General features: G+C 35.2%; 1 protein-coding gene across 1 annotated transcript in view; it reads left to right on the forward strand.

The window, feature by feature from the left end:
• The first annotated feature begins 6,017 nt into the window (after positions 1-6,017).
• LOC110037534 (protein LOL3) overlaps positions 6,018-19,260 on the forward strand; it is a 33,196-nt gene continuing 19,953 nt past the window's right edge. Inside the window, exons 1-2 of the mRNA XM_020742199.1 lie at positions 6,018-6,202; positions 10,234-10,348. Coding sequence (XP_020597858.1) covers positions 10,237-10,348 — 112 coding nt within the window. The 5' untranslated portion in view covers positions 6,018-6,202; positions 10,234-10,236. The remainder of the gene's footprint in view (positions 6,203-10,233; positions 10,349-19,260) is intronic.

Here is a 19,260-nt window from a genome sequence, read left to right on the forward strand (position 1 = left end):
ATTTAATTGGTTTAGTTTGAAGCAAAACAAAATTTAGCATTTGGCCTAAAATAATTTAAAACGGCAGGTTCTATTTTAAAATTAAAAATTTCGTCTCTCTTTATTATGTCTCACCATCTCTTTAAAAGTAAAAATCTTTAAACTAACCTAGAGTAACATATAATATGCTTAATTTATATTCTTTCTAAATGAATTTGATTTCCTAATCCTACTATGATTCTGTTCTTTGTTTTCTTTGGTTTAATGAATATTAAAACCTAAACGAAAAATGAAAACTAAATATTAAAATTTTGGGGCATTTACATACATACCATCTATTTACTTATCTAGCACTTACACTTCACTTTTTTACATTTTTATCACCCAAAACTTACATTTCGCATCAGCAATACCACTATTTTAACTTAAAAAAAAGTGAAATACACATCTTCATGGTGACATGCAAGTAAAAATTTAACTTTTAAGTGTTAGATATGTAAATGCGGAGGAATTGAGTGGTATGTATGTAGATCTTCCTAAAATTTTTAAAGCCAAAAAACTAATTTTTATTTTAAAATCGAACCGAATCAACCGGGTGAGCTCGGTTAGTTTCTGTCCTTCAGCTTTAACCAAATAAAGTGCATCCCTACCATCGAGTTTGCTCATCTAAGGTTGGAGATTCATGTTGAAATGATTTACTTAATCAGTCTTTTACCTCATTTGATTGACAGGCCATTTACTCTGCAAATCCTCTACCAGTGGAGCTTCTCCCAATCATACCCATCTATGGCAGTTCTCATATCGATGGAATACAAATCCTGGAGGTTGCAGATTATCCTCTAAATGCACTGGTTTTTGTGAGCAAGAATCTGAAAAAGCTTGCTCATGCAGTAGGAGAAATATGCTCCACGCTGCAGCGCCGCAGTACTGTTTTTAATCTCCTCATCTCTGACTGTGGAACAAAGATGTTCCTGTTTCCTCAGGTACTTGCTATGTTCCAGGTCTATAACTCATGGGAAATTTACATATCTTACCCCTAAACTTTCATATTTACGTACATATCACTTTGTTGCTTTAAAGCTATGCATGAAAATGTTTTTTTGAAGTGTTAAATATGTAAATACATAGAAATTAATTGGTATCTATGTAAATCATCCATTGATATCTACATGATGGTTGGCTATGTCAGGGAGATCGCGGAGCGGCTGGCTTCCGTCTCCATGGACGCCGAGGGATTTCAATCCCTGAAGCAGCTTTGTTGTGGCTTAACAGCCATGGTCTCTTGAGCATTCAGTATTGTTTCTATTTGCTAAGATAGAATAATTAATTGGACATATGTGTGCCTTGCTTTGCTTGTTCAGCACTTGTTTTATAAGTTGTAAGTTGTTTCTGCCTGCACAATAAGTCGTGTTATGTAAAACTGAACTTTCTGTTTGAAAAATAAGTGGAATGTTATTATATGTTATTATGAATTGGTACATGTTTGGTGGAAATCCATTTTGATGCTTTGCGGCTGTGTCATTATGGTGCCTGATTGTGCTGTTTTTGTTGAATATTGTAATTGAATATTGGAAATTTACATGCATGCCACATTATTCTAAACTATTTACACAAAATAGAGGGCTGACCTTCTTACCTGCAGCTTAAGAGCAACTGCCTCCTATAAACATGGGAATTGTCCCCCTCTATTCCTTAATGGTTTCATTTATGAGCGAAAGAAGAGGTAGATTTCGGTTGCCTCTGCACGCCACACTCCTGTTGACATGCATCAAGTGTTGCAAAGCAGGTGGCTCACACAAGTATGTGGTGTGTCAATAGTGCTGGGGTTTGAGTTTGGTTGTAGATCTCTCGTTGAACGAGGAAAACTTAATTCATGAAAAAGTTATAGTCTATGATTGTTAGCTCTTAGGTTGATGGTTTGAACTTTTCGAAGTTTAATAAAAGTTTCTATCCTAATTTTTGAAAGTGAACAAAATTTAAGTTTTAAAACAATGTGAAGAAAGTATTCCTGATTAAGATGTGTCAAAAATCCCCTATTGAAGTGATTATGTAGGGATTCAAACTTGCAATTGATTCGAAAGTAGGTGTCAAACAAGAGAAATATCTTTTTTATCTCTTTCTGAAAGTTTAAGAAAAATTGACGATTCATTTGTTTATTTCCTTAAATCAAATGAAAAGCCCTATACAGGATTTCGGTTGCCTCTGCACGCCACGCTCGTGTTGACATGCATCAAGTGTTGCAAAGCAAGTGGCTCACACAAGTATGTGGTTTATCAGTAGTGCTGGGTTTGAGTTCGGTTGTAGATCTCTCGTGGAACGAGGAAAACTTAATTCATGAAAAAGTTACAGTCTATGATTGTTAGCTCTTAGGTTGATGGTTTGAACTTTTCGAAGTTTAATAAAAGTTCCTATCTTAATTTTTGAAAGTGAACAAATTTTATGTTTTAAAACAATGCGAAGAAAGTATTCCTGATTAAGATGTGTCAAAAATACCCTATTGAAGTGATTATGTAGGGATTCAAACTTGCAATTGATTCGAAAGTAGGTGTCGAACAAGAGAAATATCTTTTTTATCTCTTTCTGAAAGTTTAAGAAAAGTTGACGATTCATTTGTTTATTTCCTTAAATCAAATGAAAAGCCCTGTACAACCTCGCTCTTGAATCAATTCACATGAATTCAAAAGATATGTTCCTATTCCAATAACTTTGTGTGAATAACTTGGTTGTTTTTATAGTCTTTTATCATAGGTTCCTCTCAAAATGCTATAATTACGATTAATTTTAACAAATTAACTGGCCAAGTTAAACGTCAATGAGTCCCCAAGTTATTCCAACACCATTTATAAAATTCACTCAAGAATCACACCAAATTATCAAGCCCTTCTCCCCACACTTCCACAACAAAGGAGAACAGAAAATCTACTCACTATACATGCCAAATTTTATCAACAAAAATATTATATTAAAAGTAGAAATCATACACAAAGAGTCGCACAATTATGTCTTAAAGAAAACAAATGCAAACTTTGTTTACTTATCTCCTTAAATCTAGAAATTGTAGATGAATTACAAGCACACTCACAATCTCTCAAATCTTTCGAAGTTAGATAATCTCCATTCGATAGTCCTGGCATACAACTAGTAAAATGACTAGTTTGAATGTAAATTAAGTTTCGAAGGTTAAAAAACAACATCATCGTTCACAAATTTAAAAATCTAACATGAGATCCTTCAAGATTTAAAAGGGTTCCAATCCTAGGGGGGAGAGATTTTAAGTGCCATGCATAATTTGAAATAAACATGTGGCTTGCATTTAATAAATCAAACTAAAAGTGCAAGAGTAAGGAATGAAAAACCCGATAGAAAGCATTTCTTGTTCCCAAATCTTGATTGTCGATAGAGAATCTCTTGTTGCTTGATTACAATCACTCCATTCCTTCCATAGAGACTCTCACTCACGATCACTCCAATATAAATCTTACACTACACGCTTCTCCAATGTTTCCCTTATGCTCTGAGTATATGATAGTGCCTCACAAGAGAGCGTGTAGCTGAGCGTGTGTCGCCTGCATGAGAGTTCCTTTGAGAGATTTTGAACTTTTCTCAAGTCAACTTGTAAGGAAAAAAAATGGTGGGAGGCGTGACAATGCTAGTGTGGTGGCACCAGAGCGCTAGTACGGGGTACAACTACACTAGATGTGGCACTTAGGGCACTCAAAATGGCTCACCATTCACGATGAGTTCGTGCTCGGCTCGTAAAGTAGCTCGTGTTCGACTTGTTCATTAAACCTGACGAGCATAACGTGAGTCCATTTTTAAGGTCAAAATGTAAACGAGCCGAACAACAACAAATATTTTTTTGTTCGTGTTCATCTCGAAAAAAAATTATACAGAAACCAATGCTAATTTTTACTTGAAATAGTTAAATAAATAAATAATAATATTAACTCATCTTTTCTTATTTTAGTTTGTATATTTATTAAACAAATGCTAAAAAAATTATTTGGGTGGTATATTTTAAAAATACAAATTTAAGTGTTAAATATGCCTAATCACATCGAAATCGGGATTTTAAAAAAAAATCTACATCAATTAATATTAAATAAATAAAAAATATACACAAAAATGAATTAAATAGCAATAAATTAATTTTATAATATTTTTTAACATTAAAATATCTTTATAACATGTTTTTTTACAAAATAATAACATCTTTTACGATGGAGTAAAGTAGTGCGTGAGCCCGGTATATATCGAGGCGGCGGTTGCAGTTCAAATTCTACTTTGAAAAATTAAAATAACTATATTACTTAATAGACATTTTATTTGTGCATAATATTTGAATATTTATAAGGTGTTGTTACATGACATGTTTTTCAGAACATAGATATTTGGACTATCGGTGTTTCACTTATAAGTTGGAAGCATGTTGAGCGTCATCTTCCAAATCGTGTTATGCGATGATTTGATAGCATTCAGTCTATAGATGTGGAGCACGTTGAACGAGTTTTTAAGAGAGTCGACGGGCGAGATAACTAAATGTTGACTTGATACAATATTCCCACAACTATATCGAGATATGAAATAAGTCAGACATATCTAGTACAATTCAATTAATTGCAAGAAGATGAAAGACAAAAAAATTACTAATTATTTGCAGTGGTATTGATATTGGGCATCACTTGACTAGGAGAAACCTCCTACTCAGCCACCAGATACCTATTATCCCCGATCACCATGAGAGAGAATAGTCATATGTGTTAACTACATTTTATGGCTATTAATTTCCTCTGTTATAATGCATAATAATTAATTGAACTGTTAAATTATACAGATGAATTATTTCATTTATATTAAAAACATAGACCAGTACAGCTGCAGTTTCGATATACATCGAGCTCAAACATTATTTCACATAGTCATAGAAGATAATGTTATTTTGTAAGCATCATATCATGATGATATTTTAATATTAAAAATATTATAAATTTAATTTATTATTAGTTAATTCAATTTTGATGTATACTTTTTTTTGATTAATTCAATATTATTTAAATATTAATTAATGTAATATAAATTTATAATTTATTTTTAATAATAGGTAATATATATTAATATTTAAATGAAATTGAATATTATATATTATATTTTAATAAATTAATTTTTATAATAATTGAATGAAAATGCCCCCAAGGGGTCATAATTAACTTTTTTTTCTAGCCATGGTTTAAAACCACCTTTGAACCCACATCGAGATTTTTGAATTGATAAATTTTGTCTTTATAAAAGGAAGACTTAACATGGGCTTTTGCAACCATGAGATTTCAATATGGAATTTCTTTATGTTTTTACAAAATTAATTAATTAAGTAGTTAAATAAAAATAATTTAAATTATTCAATTCATAATTTTTTGAAGTTTTGTAGTTGCTTGTAAGGAGGCACGAGCGACATGAACATAAAATATAATGAATTTGTTTATAGGCGTAATTTAAACAAGCTGATTTAACTATTTACGAGAAATATCAAACATAAGCCAATTTCAAACGAATAGAACATGACTCAAGCCTTAGTTTGCTCATGCTCAGCTCGTTTGCACCCATAGTGAGCACTATCGCTTGGCGTTGAGCTGTCATCCTCTTTTATATTTTTAGCTATGTGCATTGGGGTTCGGACCTATCGATTTAGCCCATTTTGTTCTTCAAGTGCTCCAAATCCTCAATATTTTCTGTATACCGCAAATAATACTACATATATTTCCAAAAAAAATATAAAAATAAAACATAAAATGAATGAAAATAACATAAACATATCAATAAATTCCATAGACATCACTCTTTTATCAAAATTTGAGTTATTTGGCACCACCAACTTTGAATACACAAATTTAATTGTTTTAAAAACTAAATAAATAATAGTTTTATAAATATACAAATTTAAAATGTTTACTTTGTAAAGGTAAACTCACCTGCGGTGATCATAAGGTAACGCGGTTAATATAGCATCACCTAACTAAAGTAGATAACCAGGGGGAGTGCCTTCGAGAAGTTTAGCTGAGGCTGAACAACAACTTGAACGGCCCCAATCCTCCATCTTCCTCTTCATTCCTTCCTTTCTTGGTTCTTGCTCTTCTCTCTTTGCTCTCTCGATCTTGCTCCGTCGGCCCAAGCTGAGAAGTCGTCAATTCGGTCGCAGTTAGCCCGATTATCAGCTTCTTTCCAGGAGGTAATCGATTCGAAGATATATATTTTTTTGTTTAATTTTTGCTGGGGGTTTCGACATCGATGGTTAGAGGGCTGTATTTGGGGCTAAGGGATTGCGGATTTTTTATTTTTTATTCATTGTTTTAAATCGTTACTTGTAGTTGATAATGGGGGGTTACTTGGGGATTCTTAGATTTTTTCTTTATTTTTTATATATGAAAATGATGGATTGTTAACTTTGTTCGGAAGAAAAAATAGTTGTTTTTCTTTTAATATAGTGGTTGTATTATTGATGATTGATTGACTACGCATGAAAAGGAGCTTCCTTTATGAATTTGACTGGATATATGAAGTGAATAGCTCTATGGTGAAGTCAGCTGATTCATATCTTATCGGTTCTATTTTATGCCTGTTTGAGAACTTTGTGACTTTTTCTTGATACCATTCTAGGGCACGTACAAGGTATTCAGGCATTTAGTTTTATGATGAGGGAGTTGCGGAATGATAAGGGAAGAGAATACAGGAGTTTGACGGAGTTTGGATGGGGATGAATATCGCTCGTCGGCTGTCCCGGCTGAAAAGAACAAAGTTAGTATTGAAACGACGAGGTACAAATGTCGAGGAGTTTTGACATTTGTTCGTCCATAAGCTACAAACACGTCACTTGCAAAAGAAAAATGATGCAACACTAGAAATTAGAGATATAATCTCTAAAACACACGAAATGAGTCAAAAGCCTCTTAAATAAGAAAATAATATATAAATAGTTCTTCAAGCAAAACAAAGTCCTTATTCTAATCCAGGAATATAAGAAATTTAGGCCCCACAAGGACTGATGGTAACTATAGGTAATAAATCTTGTTTTTGGTGTGGAATTGGAGAGATTCTCATCCGTCACGTTTGCAAGATTGCTTGAATTCGTGAAATTCTGCAGTTCCTGTTTAGGTGGGATCGTGAGATCACAGGATCCCGCGCGGTGGAATCTTGAACTTGCTTCCATTGCTCGCATCCACCCTCCATATCGAGTTCCCATTCGCAGCCCACATCATTCTTCTCAGGTAGGAGAAGCTTCATCTTCTTCACTAGAAGCTTCAGGAAGCGATTTATCACCATCATAATAAAGTCAAAGGCAATCCCACTACAAAATATATTCTCATGTCTATTCTATGAAAATTTAAAACACATACCATTCCAAAGCACGTTGTGTTAGAATAAATAACCATCGTTCTTTGACACAATCAAACCTGGAACTAAATATATATGGGTAGTCCCACGAACCAAGTGTCGAGCTATTAAATTTTTAACCTGCTTCTTCAACTTCTCATATTCAGCTTGGTGTATCCAATAAATAAATATGTTTGGAGACATTAACCTTGGAATGACATTCTTGTCATGTTTGACCACTTAGTGGCAGCCACTCCGGAGTTAAAGTGTTAGTTAAGACATCTGAAAACTCTCTCAGTAGGGTTGCTCCTTTTTTAAAATCGGCTCTTTGGATGCAGTATTTTCTAGACAACCAATGTTAGTCCTCCCAAAATCTCTCTAATAGGCTTAACTTGAATCAATAGCATGTCTTGTTCGTCGGCTGGAACTTGAGGCCTATCTCTGATGTCATCATTCTCTCCTATGTCACTGTCAATTTCTTCAATTGCTCCTTGCTCAGCAAGAGATATCATTCTCATGTTTGGGCAATTTAATTCAATATGCCAAAAATCGTGACACTTGAGCATCTCTAGGTTGGGACAGATCTGAGAGTGTTGATCCTAGTAGGCTCTACATTTTTTCTACTATAAATTGGTTTTTCCCCTATTGGGGTTAGTTTAGATGCTCCACTAAGTGTACTTTTGTTGCTTGATCCTAGGGCTAAATTCTGTTTGTAAGGTGTGGAGGTCACTTGGTGACGCTGCTGTTTTTCCACCTTCAAAGTTAGAGTCTGTATATCGAGTATAGACTAATATGACTGCAACTGCACCACATTCCTAATAGACGATCTCAGTCCTCTTAAATATCTTGCCACTGTGCTTTTCTCTGGTTCCACAACAAATATTTCAAGATGAGTGATCAAAATCAGATGTGTACTCTTCCATAAAAGTGTCTCTCTGGGACAAGTTGTGGAGCTTTATAAACATGTCATGACATAATGTGGGGGAATGTATTTGCATTGTATCTTTTTTTTCATCTTGGACTATATAGTAATTTTACTTTTCCCGTTACGCTTGTGTAAGCGCTTCAAGTTAAGTTTTCCCATTACTGAAATACACTCTTTTTTAATTTGATGACGGCTAGTTTTACTCTTGTGTCAGTTGGGACGTCCTTATAATCAAAGATTTGTTCCACCGTATGGAGCTATTCAATAAACTCATCCAAGTTCATGTGATCATCAAAATCTTGTGGGTCCACCTTAATTCCGAAATCACTTTCTCTTCTCCTATACTCAATGCCGACTCTTCATCACTTGAAGCTTCTTGGCATACCATGCTGGTTTTTTTTTTTTTTAAATCAGCTAGCATTGTAATTAGATGATTTCCCGCTGGATGCTTTGCATGGTAATCTGAGCATTTCGTTGAAGATTTCTCCTTGGCGGCATGGCGTCTTGTTATTCCAACTGAACTTTAGGCTAGCTCTGATACCGGATGATATTATTCTAGGGTTCGAGAAGGTATTTATGCATTAAGTTTTGCGGTGAGGAAGTTATGGAATGGCAAGGGGAAGAGCATACGTGAGTTTGGAAGAGGAGAAATATCGCTCGGTGGTTGTCTAGGTTGAAAACAACAAAAATTGCATCGAAACAACGGATTACTGATTTCGAAGAGGTTCACCGTTCGTTTCAACACAAGCTACAGACACTTTGCTTGCAAAAGGGAAATGATACAACACTCAAGTATGGTATAAATCAAAGATATAATTTCTAAAACAAACAAACAGAATCAAGTGGCCTAAACCAGAAAATAACAATTTAAAAATACTTCTTTAACTAAAACAAAAAAAAGAAAAAAGAAAAAAAAAGAAAAACCTAATTAAAATTCAGGAATAAAAGAAATTTAGGCTCCACAAGGATTGACAACAACAATAGGATAGATTCTCGTTCGTCACATTGGCAGGATCATGTGAATCTGGGAGATCCTGCGGTTCCTGTTTAGACGGGATCGCGAAATCACAAGTCCTATGCTGGGGAATCCTGCGCTCACGCCCACCCTCTGTCCTGCGTTCCCATCGCATTCCAAATCATTTCTTGTGCGGAGTGATTTTAGCTTAACTTCATCTAAGGTTTGATAAAGGGAATTTGTGTGTGTGCTGTTGGGGCATTTTGGCTTGTTATTTTGGTAATCAATGATGTTACAGATGGCATCCTGCTGTATAAGTTCGAACAAAATAAAGAAGGAAGATTTTCGTACTTACCACTCAATTCTCATGTATTTGCATATCTAGCTCCTAAACCTCAACTTTTATGTATACAACACCTTATATGCATGAAAAGGTGTATTTCACTTTCGAAAAGTTAAAATAGTAGTGTTTTTGGTGTGTTATGAAAGAGTTGGGTGATAATGTAAAAAAGTGATGTTTAGGTGTTAGATATGTAGAATTGGATGCTATGTATGTAAATGCCCATAAAAAAGCAATTTTTTTGTGGTGATTTTAGTTTATAGACATGCATCAATCCGACCATTCATATTCAGTTGAAATTTTTTTTTCCATTCATTTTTATTTAGAACCTCAGTGATGTAATTTTTGTTTATAGAAGTGTTTTTAACGATCTCTCCAAGCTTTAGCCATTTCCCATATGTATTTCTTCGATAGTTATTTACTCATTAATTCCAACGCCTGGACTGATTGATGTTTCATGCTATCTTGTTCTCAATACATGTTATCCCCCCATTCTTCAACACTATTCTTCATATTGTTATACTTTGTTATGCATGTTATATAGTATTATTATCTGAATAAATACTGTTTAGAAATAATGTATTATAAGATTTGAAAATTAGTTTTCAGGGATGTCCCCCTCCCCCCTCCACTCCCTGAAATTTAGTTATTTTTTGCCGTGTAAAACAGGCAATGCAGAGCCAACTTATATGCAGTGGATGTCGGACCCCTCTTCTTTACCCAAGAGGGGCGGCTAGTGTGTGTTGTGCAATCTGCAACATGGTGACAGCAGTACCTTCTTCAGGTATGGTTCTATTGTTTGTATATATATTTGCCATACATTTTAATGTTGGAAGATTTACGTGCATACCGCTTAATTCCTATGTATTTATATATCCAACACGTTAAATTTTAATTTTTACATACATGCAACCTTATCTATGCATGAAAGGGTGTATTTCACTTTTAATGGTGGTATTTTTGCACTGATATGAAAGGTTTAGATGGTATAAATGTAAAAAAAAATAGAATTTAGGTGTTAGATATGTAAATACATAGGAATTGGGGGTTTTATAGGTAAATGCCCCTTTAATGTTTGCATATATTTCATGGATGCAGGAAAAAAAAAATTTTTTTCTGCTAATTTTAATGCAATTTCTGTGATATGTAACATGCATTTGATTGCTACTCTGATGTGCAAATATTGTAGCAAAGCTCCATAGGCTACATATTTATGTATGAATGGATGTAATGATAAGGTTTCCACAAAAGCAGTGTTCTGTATCATTTGCTGAGTTGCTGATCAGAATGCAAACATTTAGCAAAAACTCATCTCACACTCTAATAAACTCTTAATATTTATTCATATCGTCATTGTAGTTCATATATGTATGTATCTATGTATGCATGTGCATGGATACATACATGTATGCGTGTGTGTGTGTATACATACATATATACATACATATATACATACATATATACATACATATAGGACACACGCGCGCGCGCACACACATCTATACATATAAATATGCATATACATATTTATTAATTACTGAAGAGCTGTTGGATAGAGAGAAAACTAATTGGATGACTTGGGTGAGAGAAGGGAGAAAGAAGGTGAGGCTACTATGAAGAGGGGAAGTTCCTTTATCAATTTTAGGGTGGAACTGCTTATACTTAGACTTAGATGGATTGAATTGTGAATGGATGAATAAAATAGCTAATGCAAATTAGGGTATATATGAGAAAACAAATCTTTTTCCTACACTATTAATGAAAACATGATAAATTTCTAAAGCCATTTTTTGATTGGGGAAATATCTTTTAAAGAGCATAAGCTAGCCCTCTTATATTGTTTTTAAACATGGAAAATTTTTCATGTTTTCTTTAATCGTTTAGGAATTGGATTTGTTTTCCTATAAATTGTTGTAAGTTTCTAATACAAATATTCTAAAAGGCATAACTTATAATCATCTCAAACCAATATCTATTTCTAGTGATGCTCCCCCTGTTAGGATTGTTCAATAATCAAATGCGATGAATTTAAGTTAGCATCAATTGGTAAGCTTGCAAAGAAAGCTTAATGGATTACTTCTACGTGAACATTGGATGGGGTCTGCAAAGTGCTCAACAATAAAGCCAGAAATTTCAAAAGATAAGCTATATAAAGCAATTAATATGATACCTATACAAGCCTAAGCATCCGTATGTAGAAAATCTTGCTTCCATGAGAGATTATCTTTTTAATTTTAGTAGGTACACATACTATGCTATAGTGCTCGATTAACAATAAGCTTAATGATATTCAATGCATAAAAGGCTGTGTAATCAATAAATATTTTTTAGTGGATGCATATTCCTGAACATTCACATTATATTTTTTTTCATTTTGTAGGAATATTTAGGAGTGTCCATCAACAAACATGTATAATAATGTGTTGGTCTATAACAAAAATATTGAAGCAATAGGAACATCTTTCACACCAATATTTTAAGGGGGCCATTTAGTTTGCTGAAAAAGGAATGCAAAGTGATTTGCATTGCTTCATTAACTTCTCAATAAATGTTTTCGCTTATAAATAGGATACCATAGACATTTGTATTTTTCAACTTTGCATAATAATGCATATGAGAAACATCATAAACATTGTGTAATAGTTCATACACACCTCAAATATACAAGGTTAATATTCTATTATGCCGTTACGTAGCTTAAGGACAATTTTGTTTTTCATTAGCCTAAGGGAAATTTTGTATTTCATAGCCTAAGGGCAATTTAGTCTTTTATTATTTATTATTGGTTAATATAAATAAGGTTAATATGCTTAGGGTTAGGTAATATTGGAGGAAACCCAAACCATAACAGAGGAACTTTTATTAATAGGGAAATAGGGTTACAACACACACAAACGGAAAATAACATCACTAACACATAAAACGACACAACAAACACCTTGAGGATGCATCCCAAGGGTTGTGGAGGTTGCTAGGTGGGTCGGGTTGACTAGTGGGGGTGGTAGCAGCAAAGGTGAGGTGAGAAAATGATAGGAACAGCTAAAGGGCTGGCTGTCCTGTGCAGCTACAACAAGAAATTGGGGCAAAATCAACAGGAACAACAAAGGTTAGTTGTTCCAAGGCTGCAACAACAAGGATGGGTGGGTCAGTAGCGGTGTAGCAAGATGCGGGAGAGTTTGGTGTGGTGGGAAGGTGCTGGAGAGCAAGTTAGACTGTTGGAAACAAGATTAAGGAAGATGCAATCACCACCGGGTAGAGGGATACAGCCGAAACACGACTCTAACCATTAGACACAACCCTTGAGGGGGAGGAAGCTCCATACAGGAAATCTGAAATCGAACACATCAAAAAACTCCCTCTAAACTCAGAAAACAAACATATAAATAGACCTAGCTGGGGCAACAAAAAAGGAAAGATGACGAGAAAGTAAGGAGGACAAAGGTCATGTGGTAATGCCACTTCTCCCCCAAATCTGCTCGCTCCGGGCAGGAGATACGAAAGGAAAGTCCGCCCGGGTCGTATGGAGCCGCTCGATACTTTGGAAGGTCCTCTGGACTGGTTCCCCATGCCAGCCGATTCAGCCGGCTGGCCCGTTTCCCGCCTTTTTGCGGAAAATTTTGCTCCTACATCCGTAACGGGAAGGGGGAAAGCCCCCGCATCAGTCTCCCGAGGTTAGGGGAGCTTCGAATTCATTGGTCTAGTCCCTTGGTAGGTCGATCATGTTGGTGTTATCATTCCACAACACATTCTGGTAGAATATGTATCCGTCCTCTTTTGACATATCCTGAGCTGGAACTATAGGAAGATGAGAATTCTCATGGGTCAGGTATCGAGCCATTTCAGGGGTAACCTGCTTCTTCCACTCCTTGTAATCGACTCAATGCAGCCGAGGACTGGCATGGGAGGAGAGATCAACTTTGGGGTGAAATTAGTGGCAGGCTACACCCCTCTCATGCACGGCTGCGATACATTTTTTCGGAGCCATTCTAAACAATTGAAATATATGCGAAATCAAAATCGATTAAATAACTAACTCACAAGAAAAACCTATCCCCTAAATAGTCCTAAAAAGACAAGAATTATGAAATGCAAAGTCATGGAATGTTAAATAGAAAACATATACCACTTTGTCACACCTCGGTCCGGAAGGCAGTACACCCCGACAATGAAGGTCGTGATGAAATGATTTGAACATGCTTTATATTTTCAAAAGGAAGATTGTATGCAAATAATATCTGGGATAAACAAAAAATTATAAATTTTATTCCACAATTAGTAATCTGCTGATACAACTTAAAAAAAATAAAAAAAATGATTGAATCAAACATAAATAAAAAAATAAACGATTGCTCCGACCCAAAAAGAAAAGTATAATATCTAAAATAAATACTGAAAAAATATCAAAATAGGAAATCTAAAACTGTCAAGACTGCTCCGTGGAGACGTTCTTGTTAGTGGAAACGATAAGAGAAATGGGGCATGCAGTATGAACAACAAATATAAATAACTGCTAGCATATTGCAGTATTTGTTGGGTGTGATTCATGGACCAAAAGGTAAACTTTTATAATTAAATTTGATTTTCTTAAAGAAATTATGGTTTATGAATTTTCTATAAAGGATAAATTACATGCATAGAAAGAATTTTAGTTAAAATATGACTCCATATCTTATTTGTTCATAAAACTAAAATATAAATTGGCCTCAAAATTTACACTAGAACATACATGAAAGCCTACATTTGAAACTATTCATGCACATAATTCTAAAATTGAAAAAAAATTACAACTTGAATTTGAAATTGTTTATGAGATCATTTCTTAACCTAAACCTGAATTAGAATCTAATTTATCTTTGACTTTAAAATATCACAAGTCACATATGCTAAAGTTGTTTGAGCTAATACTGTAATATGATAGTGCAATTCCTGATGAATTTATGGGTTCTTGAAACAGATTATCCATGGATTTGATGAATTGGAGTAGTACTTTCAATGGTTTAGATTCATTAAGCATGCCCGATCATTATTTAAAGGTATTGATTATGGCTGACTTTGACTTAAAGGTATAACATGACCGATCATGGCTTTAAGTTACTATTGTGATTGACAATGGATCAAAGGTATATCATGGATTTTTGTGGTTCATAGGTGATGTGGCTAATTTTGGATCAAAGGCATGTTATGGCTGATTTAGATATATAAGCATGAGCTTTGGTTCATCTTGAAATGGTCTGCTCTAGGGCACATTGGATTTGGACTACATCTCACATCCATTGTAGCTCAAAGCCTATTTCTTATGAGCAGATTGAATTTGATATTACCTTTAGGTTGAGAATATGTATGCTTTAGGGTGCGCAAGTGTTTGAGCACTCATTTTGATGTGATGGTTTGTTCCTTTATGGTATACCAATGCCTTGGCATGTTTTTATTTTTATTTTTATTTATTTGCACGATTTATTTTTCCTCTTTAAGCACATCAATGATTTGGCATCATTATGGTTGCAAATGAACCGAGCGTTTGATGAGCTACTCGTAGCTCGGTTCAATAAGAGTTTGTTCACATTTATTTGATTAAGAAATTAATAAGTATGAACACTTTTATAAATGCTCGATTTTTAAATAAACAAGCTTGAACAACACCTTGTTCAATTTATTTTTGTTCGCAAATAATATCATTTAAAGCTCATCTCGAAGCTCTTTAAGAAGCTCGATGAATTGCTTCGTTTATAGTTCATGAATAAGCCGACGAATAAATTTGATTAAAGCTTGATTTAAGCTTTTGAATAAGATCGATTAAAATTTAATCTAAAACTTGTGAGCAAATACAATTAAAGCTTTATTTAACTCTCAATTTAAAACTCATTTATATTAAATTTAATTAGAATTTTAATTCATAATATAGAAAACAGGATAAATACTTTTTTGTTTAGTTTCCCATTTATTTGTGCATTTATTTCTTATTTTAATGATTCCTTTAGTAGCTTGTTCATTTAAAAACTCGTTTGTTTTTGTAAGTTGAACAAGTAACTCATTTACAAGCTCGACAAAGCTTGTTTGATTAAAATTAATTGACACAATCATACTACTTGTTTGTTTGATAAGTCTCGTTTGGTTAGAAAATAAATAGTGCGATAACTCTAATTTTAATTTGCTCAATAAAGATCATTTGAATAGACACTGAGTAGCTTGATAATACTAGTTGTTAATATGCTTGATAATGACTTGATTATCGTCATATGAAACTATAGGTTTTGGGAGGGGAAAAATATTTATTCTCTTCAATTCTATAGGAAACGATTACAAGATAAATAGAGTGAAATGTTTCCCACATTGGAAAAATCATGAAATTAATCATAACTCTCCATGATAAAAGAAGGAAATAAGAATTATAACATACCAATAATTCTAAATTCTAAAAATAGAAAATACTGAAATAGAAGATATTAAACTCTTCCTAAAATTCCAAACATAAACCTAACTCAAACTATCAAAATGACAATTAAACTAAGTTTGAACATAAACACAAAAGCTCAATTTATGCTCAAGCTCGACTCGATAGTGAATTTTATAAAAAAACTCAAGCTTGAACACACCCTGACGCAGGAGCGCCCACTGCTCCTAATGTGGGAGTCCCGTGAATGAAGCCGCGACTTACCTGTTTGTTTGGACCGGTTCGGTTCAGGTTTTTTTCCATTCCGAGGAGTGCCCAGTCATCTTGGGCTACGTCTAATTATTCTATTATTATATATCAGTGTTTCTGATGTTCTAAGTTTAGGTTTTTTCATGAGTTTTTTATAGGACTGATGCCGGTTATATTTGAGAGTTTTGGTGGTGCTCTGACTCTATCTCTCTCCCGATGTGGTGATTATTTTCTCTATCCCATTCTTCCTCTCCACGTCGCTCCCAACTGGCCTCCATTATTGTAGCCTCTCCCGAGCAGTTGTAGTTGCTGTTCTCATTGCAGTTTTTCCAATTTCAGACACTTGTCCTCGCTGCTACTGCCACATATAGCCATCTTCTTATTGTTTTGCAGTCCTCGACATCCTCTATCACTGCCACTACCATTTGCTCTCACTGGCGACAACCCAAATAACTGTTCTCGGTTGTTTTCCAGCTATCCAACCATTATTAGACTTATTGCCGCCTTGATTGCAGCTTATCTTGTTGTCATTGCAGTCCTCACCTGCTGCCCCCCGCAACAGACAACACTCCTCTTGCTGTCCTACAAGCCACCCTTTCCCTTCGTTGCTCATCAGTGTCCCAGCTCTATGATTTGTTGCTAACACAATTCCAACCTCTTCTTTTGATGTCCCAACCACCCAAAACCCATTTCAGCCACCTAGCTCCACTCCTCGGCTATCTAACCGACCTCCACTACCCAGGAATGGAGCCCTAGTGTAAGCTTGTATCGTATTTGTTGTAAGTTTCCTTTCCAACGTGTTTTATTGTAATCTCCTATTTGTTTTCAGTAATAAAATTTATTTTTCTATTATGATTTGGGTTAACTCCAATATCATTTAGTAATAGAGCCAGTTAATTCTAATCCTATCCTAAGATTTCTAGCATCCTCACATGCCCAACCCTATCTCCACCTAAATTTTTTCTTTCTCATCCTACGTCACCCCCACACAACTCCTTCCACCTACCCATACCCAAAATTGAATCATATCGCCTAGGAGACAATTGCAAGCACCTGAACAAAAGTTCACCGCTCATAGATAACCTCTTCCTGTGGAGAGAGAAAGGAACACCCAAATCCCTCCCATAGGGATGATTCTAGTGGAAAGGAAGGAACACCCAAATCCCACCCATAGAGATGATTCCAGTGGAAAAGAAGATGGGCCACGTTGTTTTGGGATACATTATCAGAGGAGGTTGAGAGATGAAGTGTCTGCTAGAGATTTTAAAGATAAAACCAATTATAAATTTGATGGCTTGAGGCTTGATTCATGAGGATACCCATCCACAGACAGCTCCAGCTTAAGTTGTGTCAAAAGTGAATGGATACTTATTCTATCAGGATGTACTTTGGGATGACGCCTGTAAGAGAATGTATGCGGAGCTTGCAATGTTTTCGCTACCTTCAACAATGCTGACTTGACTACTGTGAGAAGAAAGAAGCTTCAACAGATAGGGTCGAAGCTCCCCCAACCCCCAGATACTGATACGGGAGCGCCCTCTGCTCTCAACGTGAGAGTCCTGCAAATGAAGCTGCAACTCGAATGTTTGTCTAGAATGATTTGATCCAGTTTTTTTCCATTCCAAGGAGTCGACTAGTTCTTTTGGCCCACTAATAGTTATCTTATCATTATATATTTACATTTCTGATGTTCTAGGTTTAGGTTTTTTCGTGAGTTTTGTTTATGATAGTCGTTGACATCCGTTTCTTCCTTCGAGAGTTTGAGTGGTATTCCAGTTGTATCTCTTTCCCAAGGTGGTGATTATATTCCCCATCCCATTCTTCATCTTCTCCACGTAGCTCCCAACCGCCCTTCATTGTTGCAGCCACCCCTGAATAGCCGTCGTTGCTATTTTTCCTGCAGTTTTTTGAATTCCAGACACTTGTCTTTGTTGCCGCCACTCAAACAGTCAGCTTCTTGATGTCTTTCTATCCTCGACATCCCCCGTCGCTGTAATTATCATTGCCCTTTGCTGTTGACAACCTGAATAGCCATTCCCCGCTGTTTTCCTACTATCTAACCACCACTCCGACTTGCTGTTACCTGGACTGCAACCTATCATGTTGTCCCTGCATTCCTCGCTTGTTGCCCCCGCACCGGACAACACTCCTCTCACTATCTCGTAGGCCACAACCTTTCCCTTCGCTGTTCCTCAGTTTCCCAACCCTCTGCTTCGTTGCAACGTAATTCCAACCCCTTCTTTTGTTGTCCCAACCACCTACAACCCATTTTAGCCACCTACCTCAACTCTTTGACCACCTAGTTGTCCTCCACCACCTAGGGATCGAGCCATTGTGTGAGTTTGTGTCGTACTATAATTTTTCTTTCAAGTGTGTTTGATTGTAACTGCATTTTTGCTTTCAGTAATAATATTTGTTTTTCTTTTTGTGATTTGGGGTTTAACTCCGGTATCATAGTCCCAACAGTTCGATTTGAGCTCGAGCTCAGTTTGAATTCAAATTTTATAAACAAGCTCAAGCTTGAACACAACCCTACTCTACTCAACTCGGTTCGTTTGCATTCAATTAAAGATAATCAAATTTTATATATATTACTGTGTGTCGGTCAACTTTTTGATTGATTTTGAAAATATGAATATGAAAATAATTATTGAGATTTAATTTAAGTATAAAAGATATATAGTTTGAGTTTTAAAAGTAGTATGTTTTAATTTTTGAAAAATGAGACCAAATGGATCTCATTAGTCTGATAGTTTGCATAATCGTGCCTGATACCGCGAATACTACACCTTCCCGAGAGATAAGTGTAGACCTCAGCGATAGACCCAATCCTGCAAACTAAGAGATTTGTGACATCCGTTTGGTCTGCGAACCTTTTATATATGACCGACAAATTCCCCTATTTAATACAAAGATTAAATAGGATTTATTTTACCTGAGTTTCAAGTTCCCTATAGAGGCAAGCCCCTATAGTTAATTACATCCCAAATGACGGGAGTCACTTGAGAAAACTCTCGATAATGATCAATGGTTCTAGTCTTCAAGAATTCAAGGTT

Source organism: Phalaenopsis equestris, unplaced genomic scaffold (assembly GCF_001263595.1).
Source record: "Phalaenopsis equestris unplaced genomic scaffold, ASM126359v1 Scaffold220620, whole genome shotgun sequence".
Classification (NCBI taxonomy): Eukaryota; Viridiplantae; Streptophyta; class Magnoliopsida; order Asparagales; family Orchidaceae; genus Phalaenopsis; species Phalaenopsis equestris.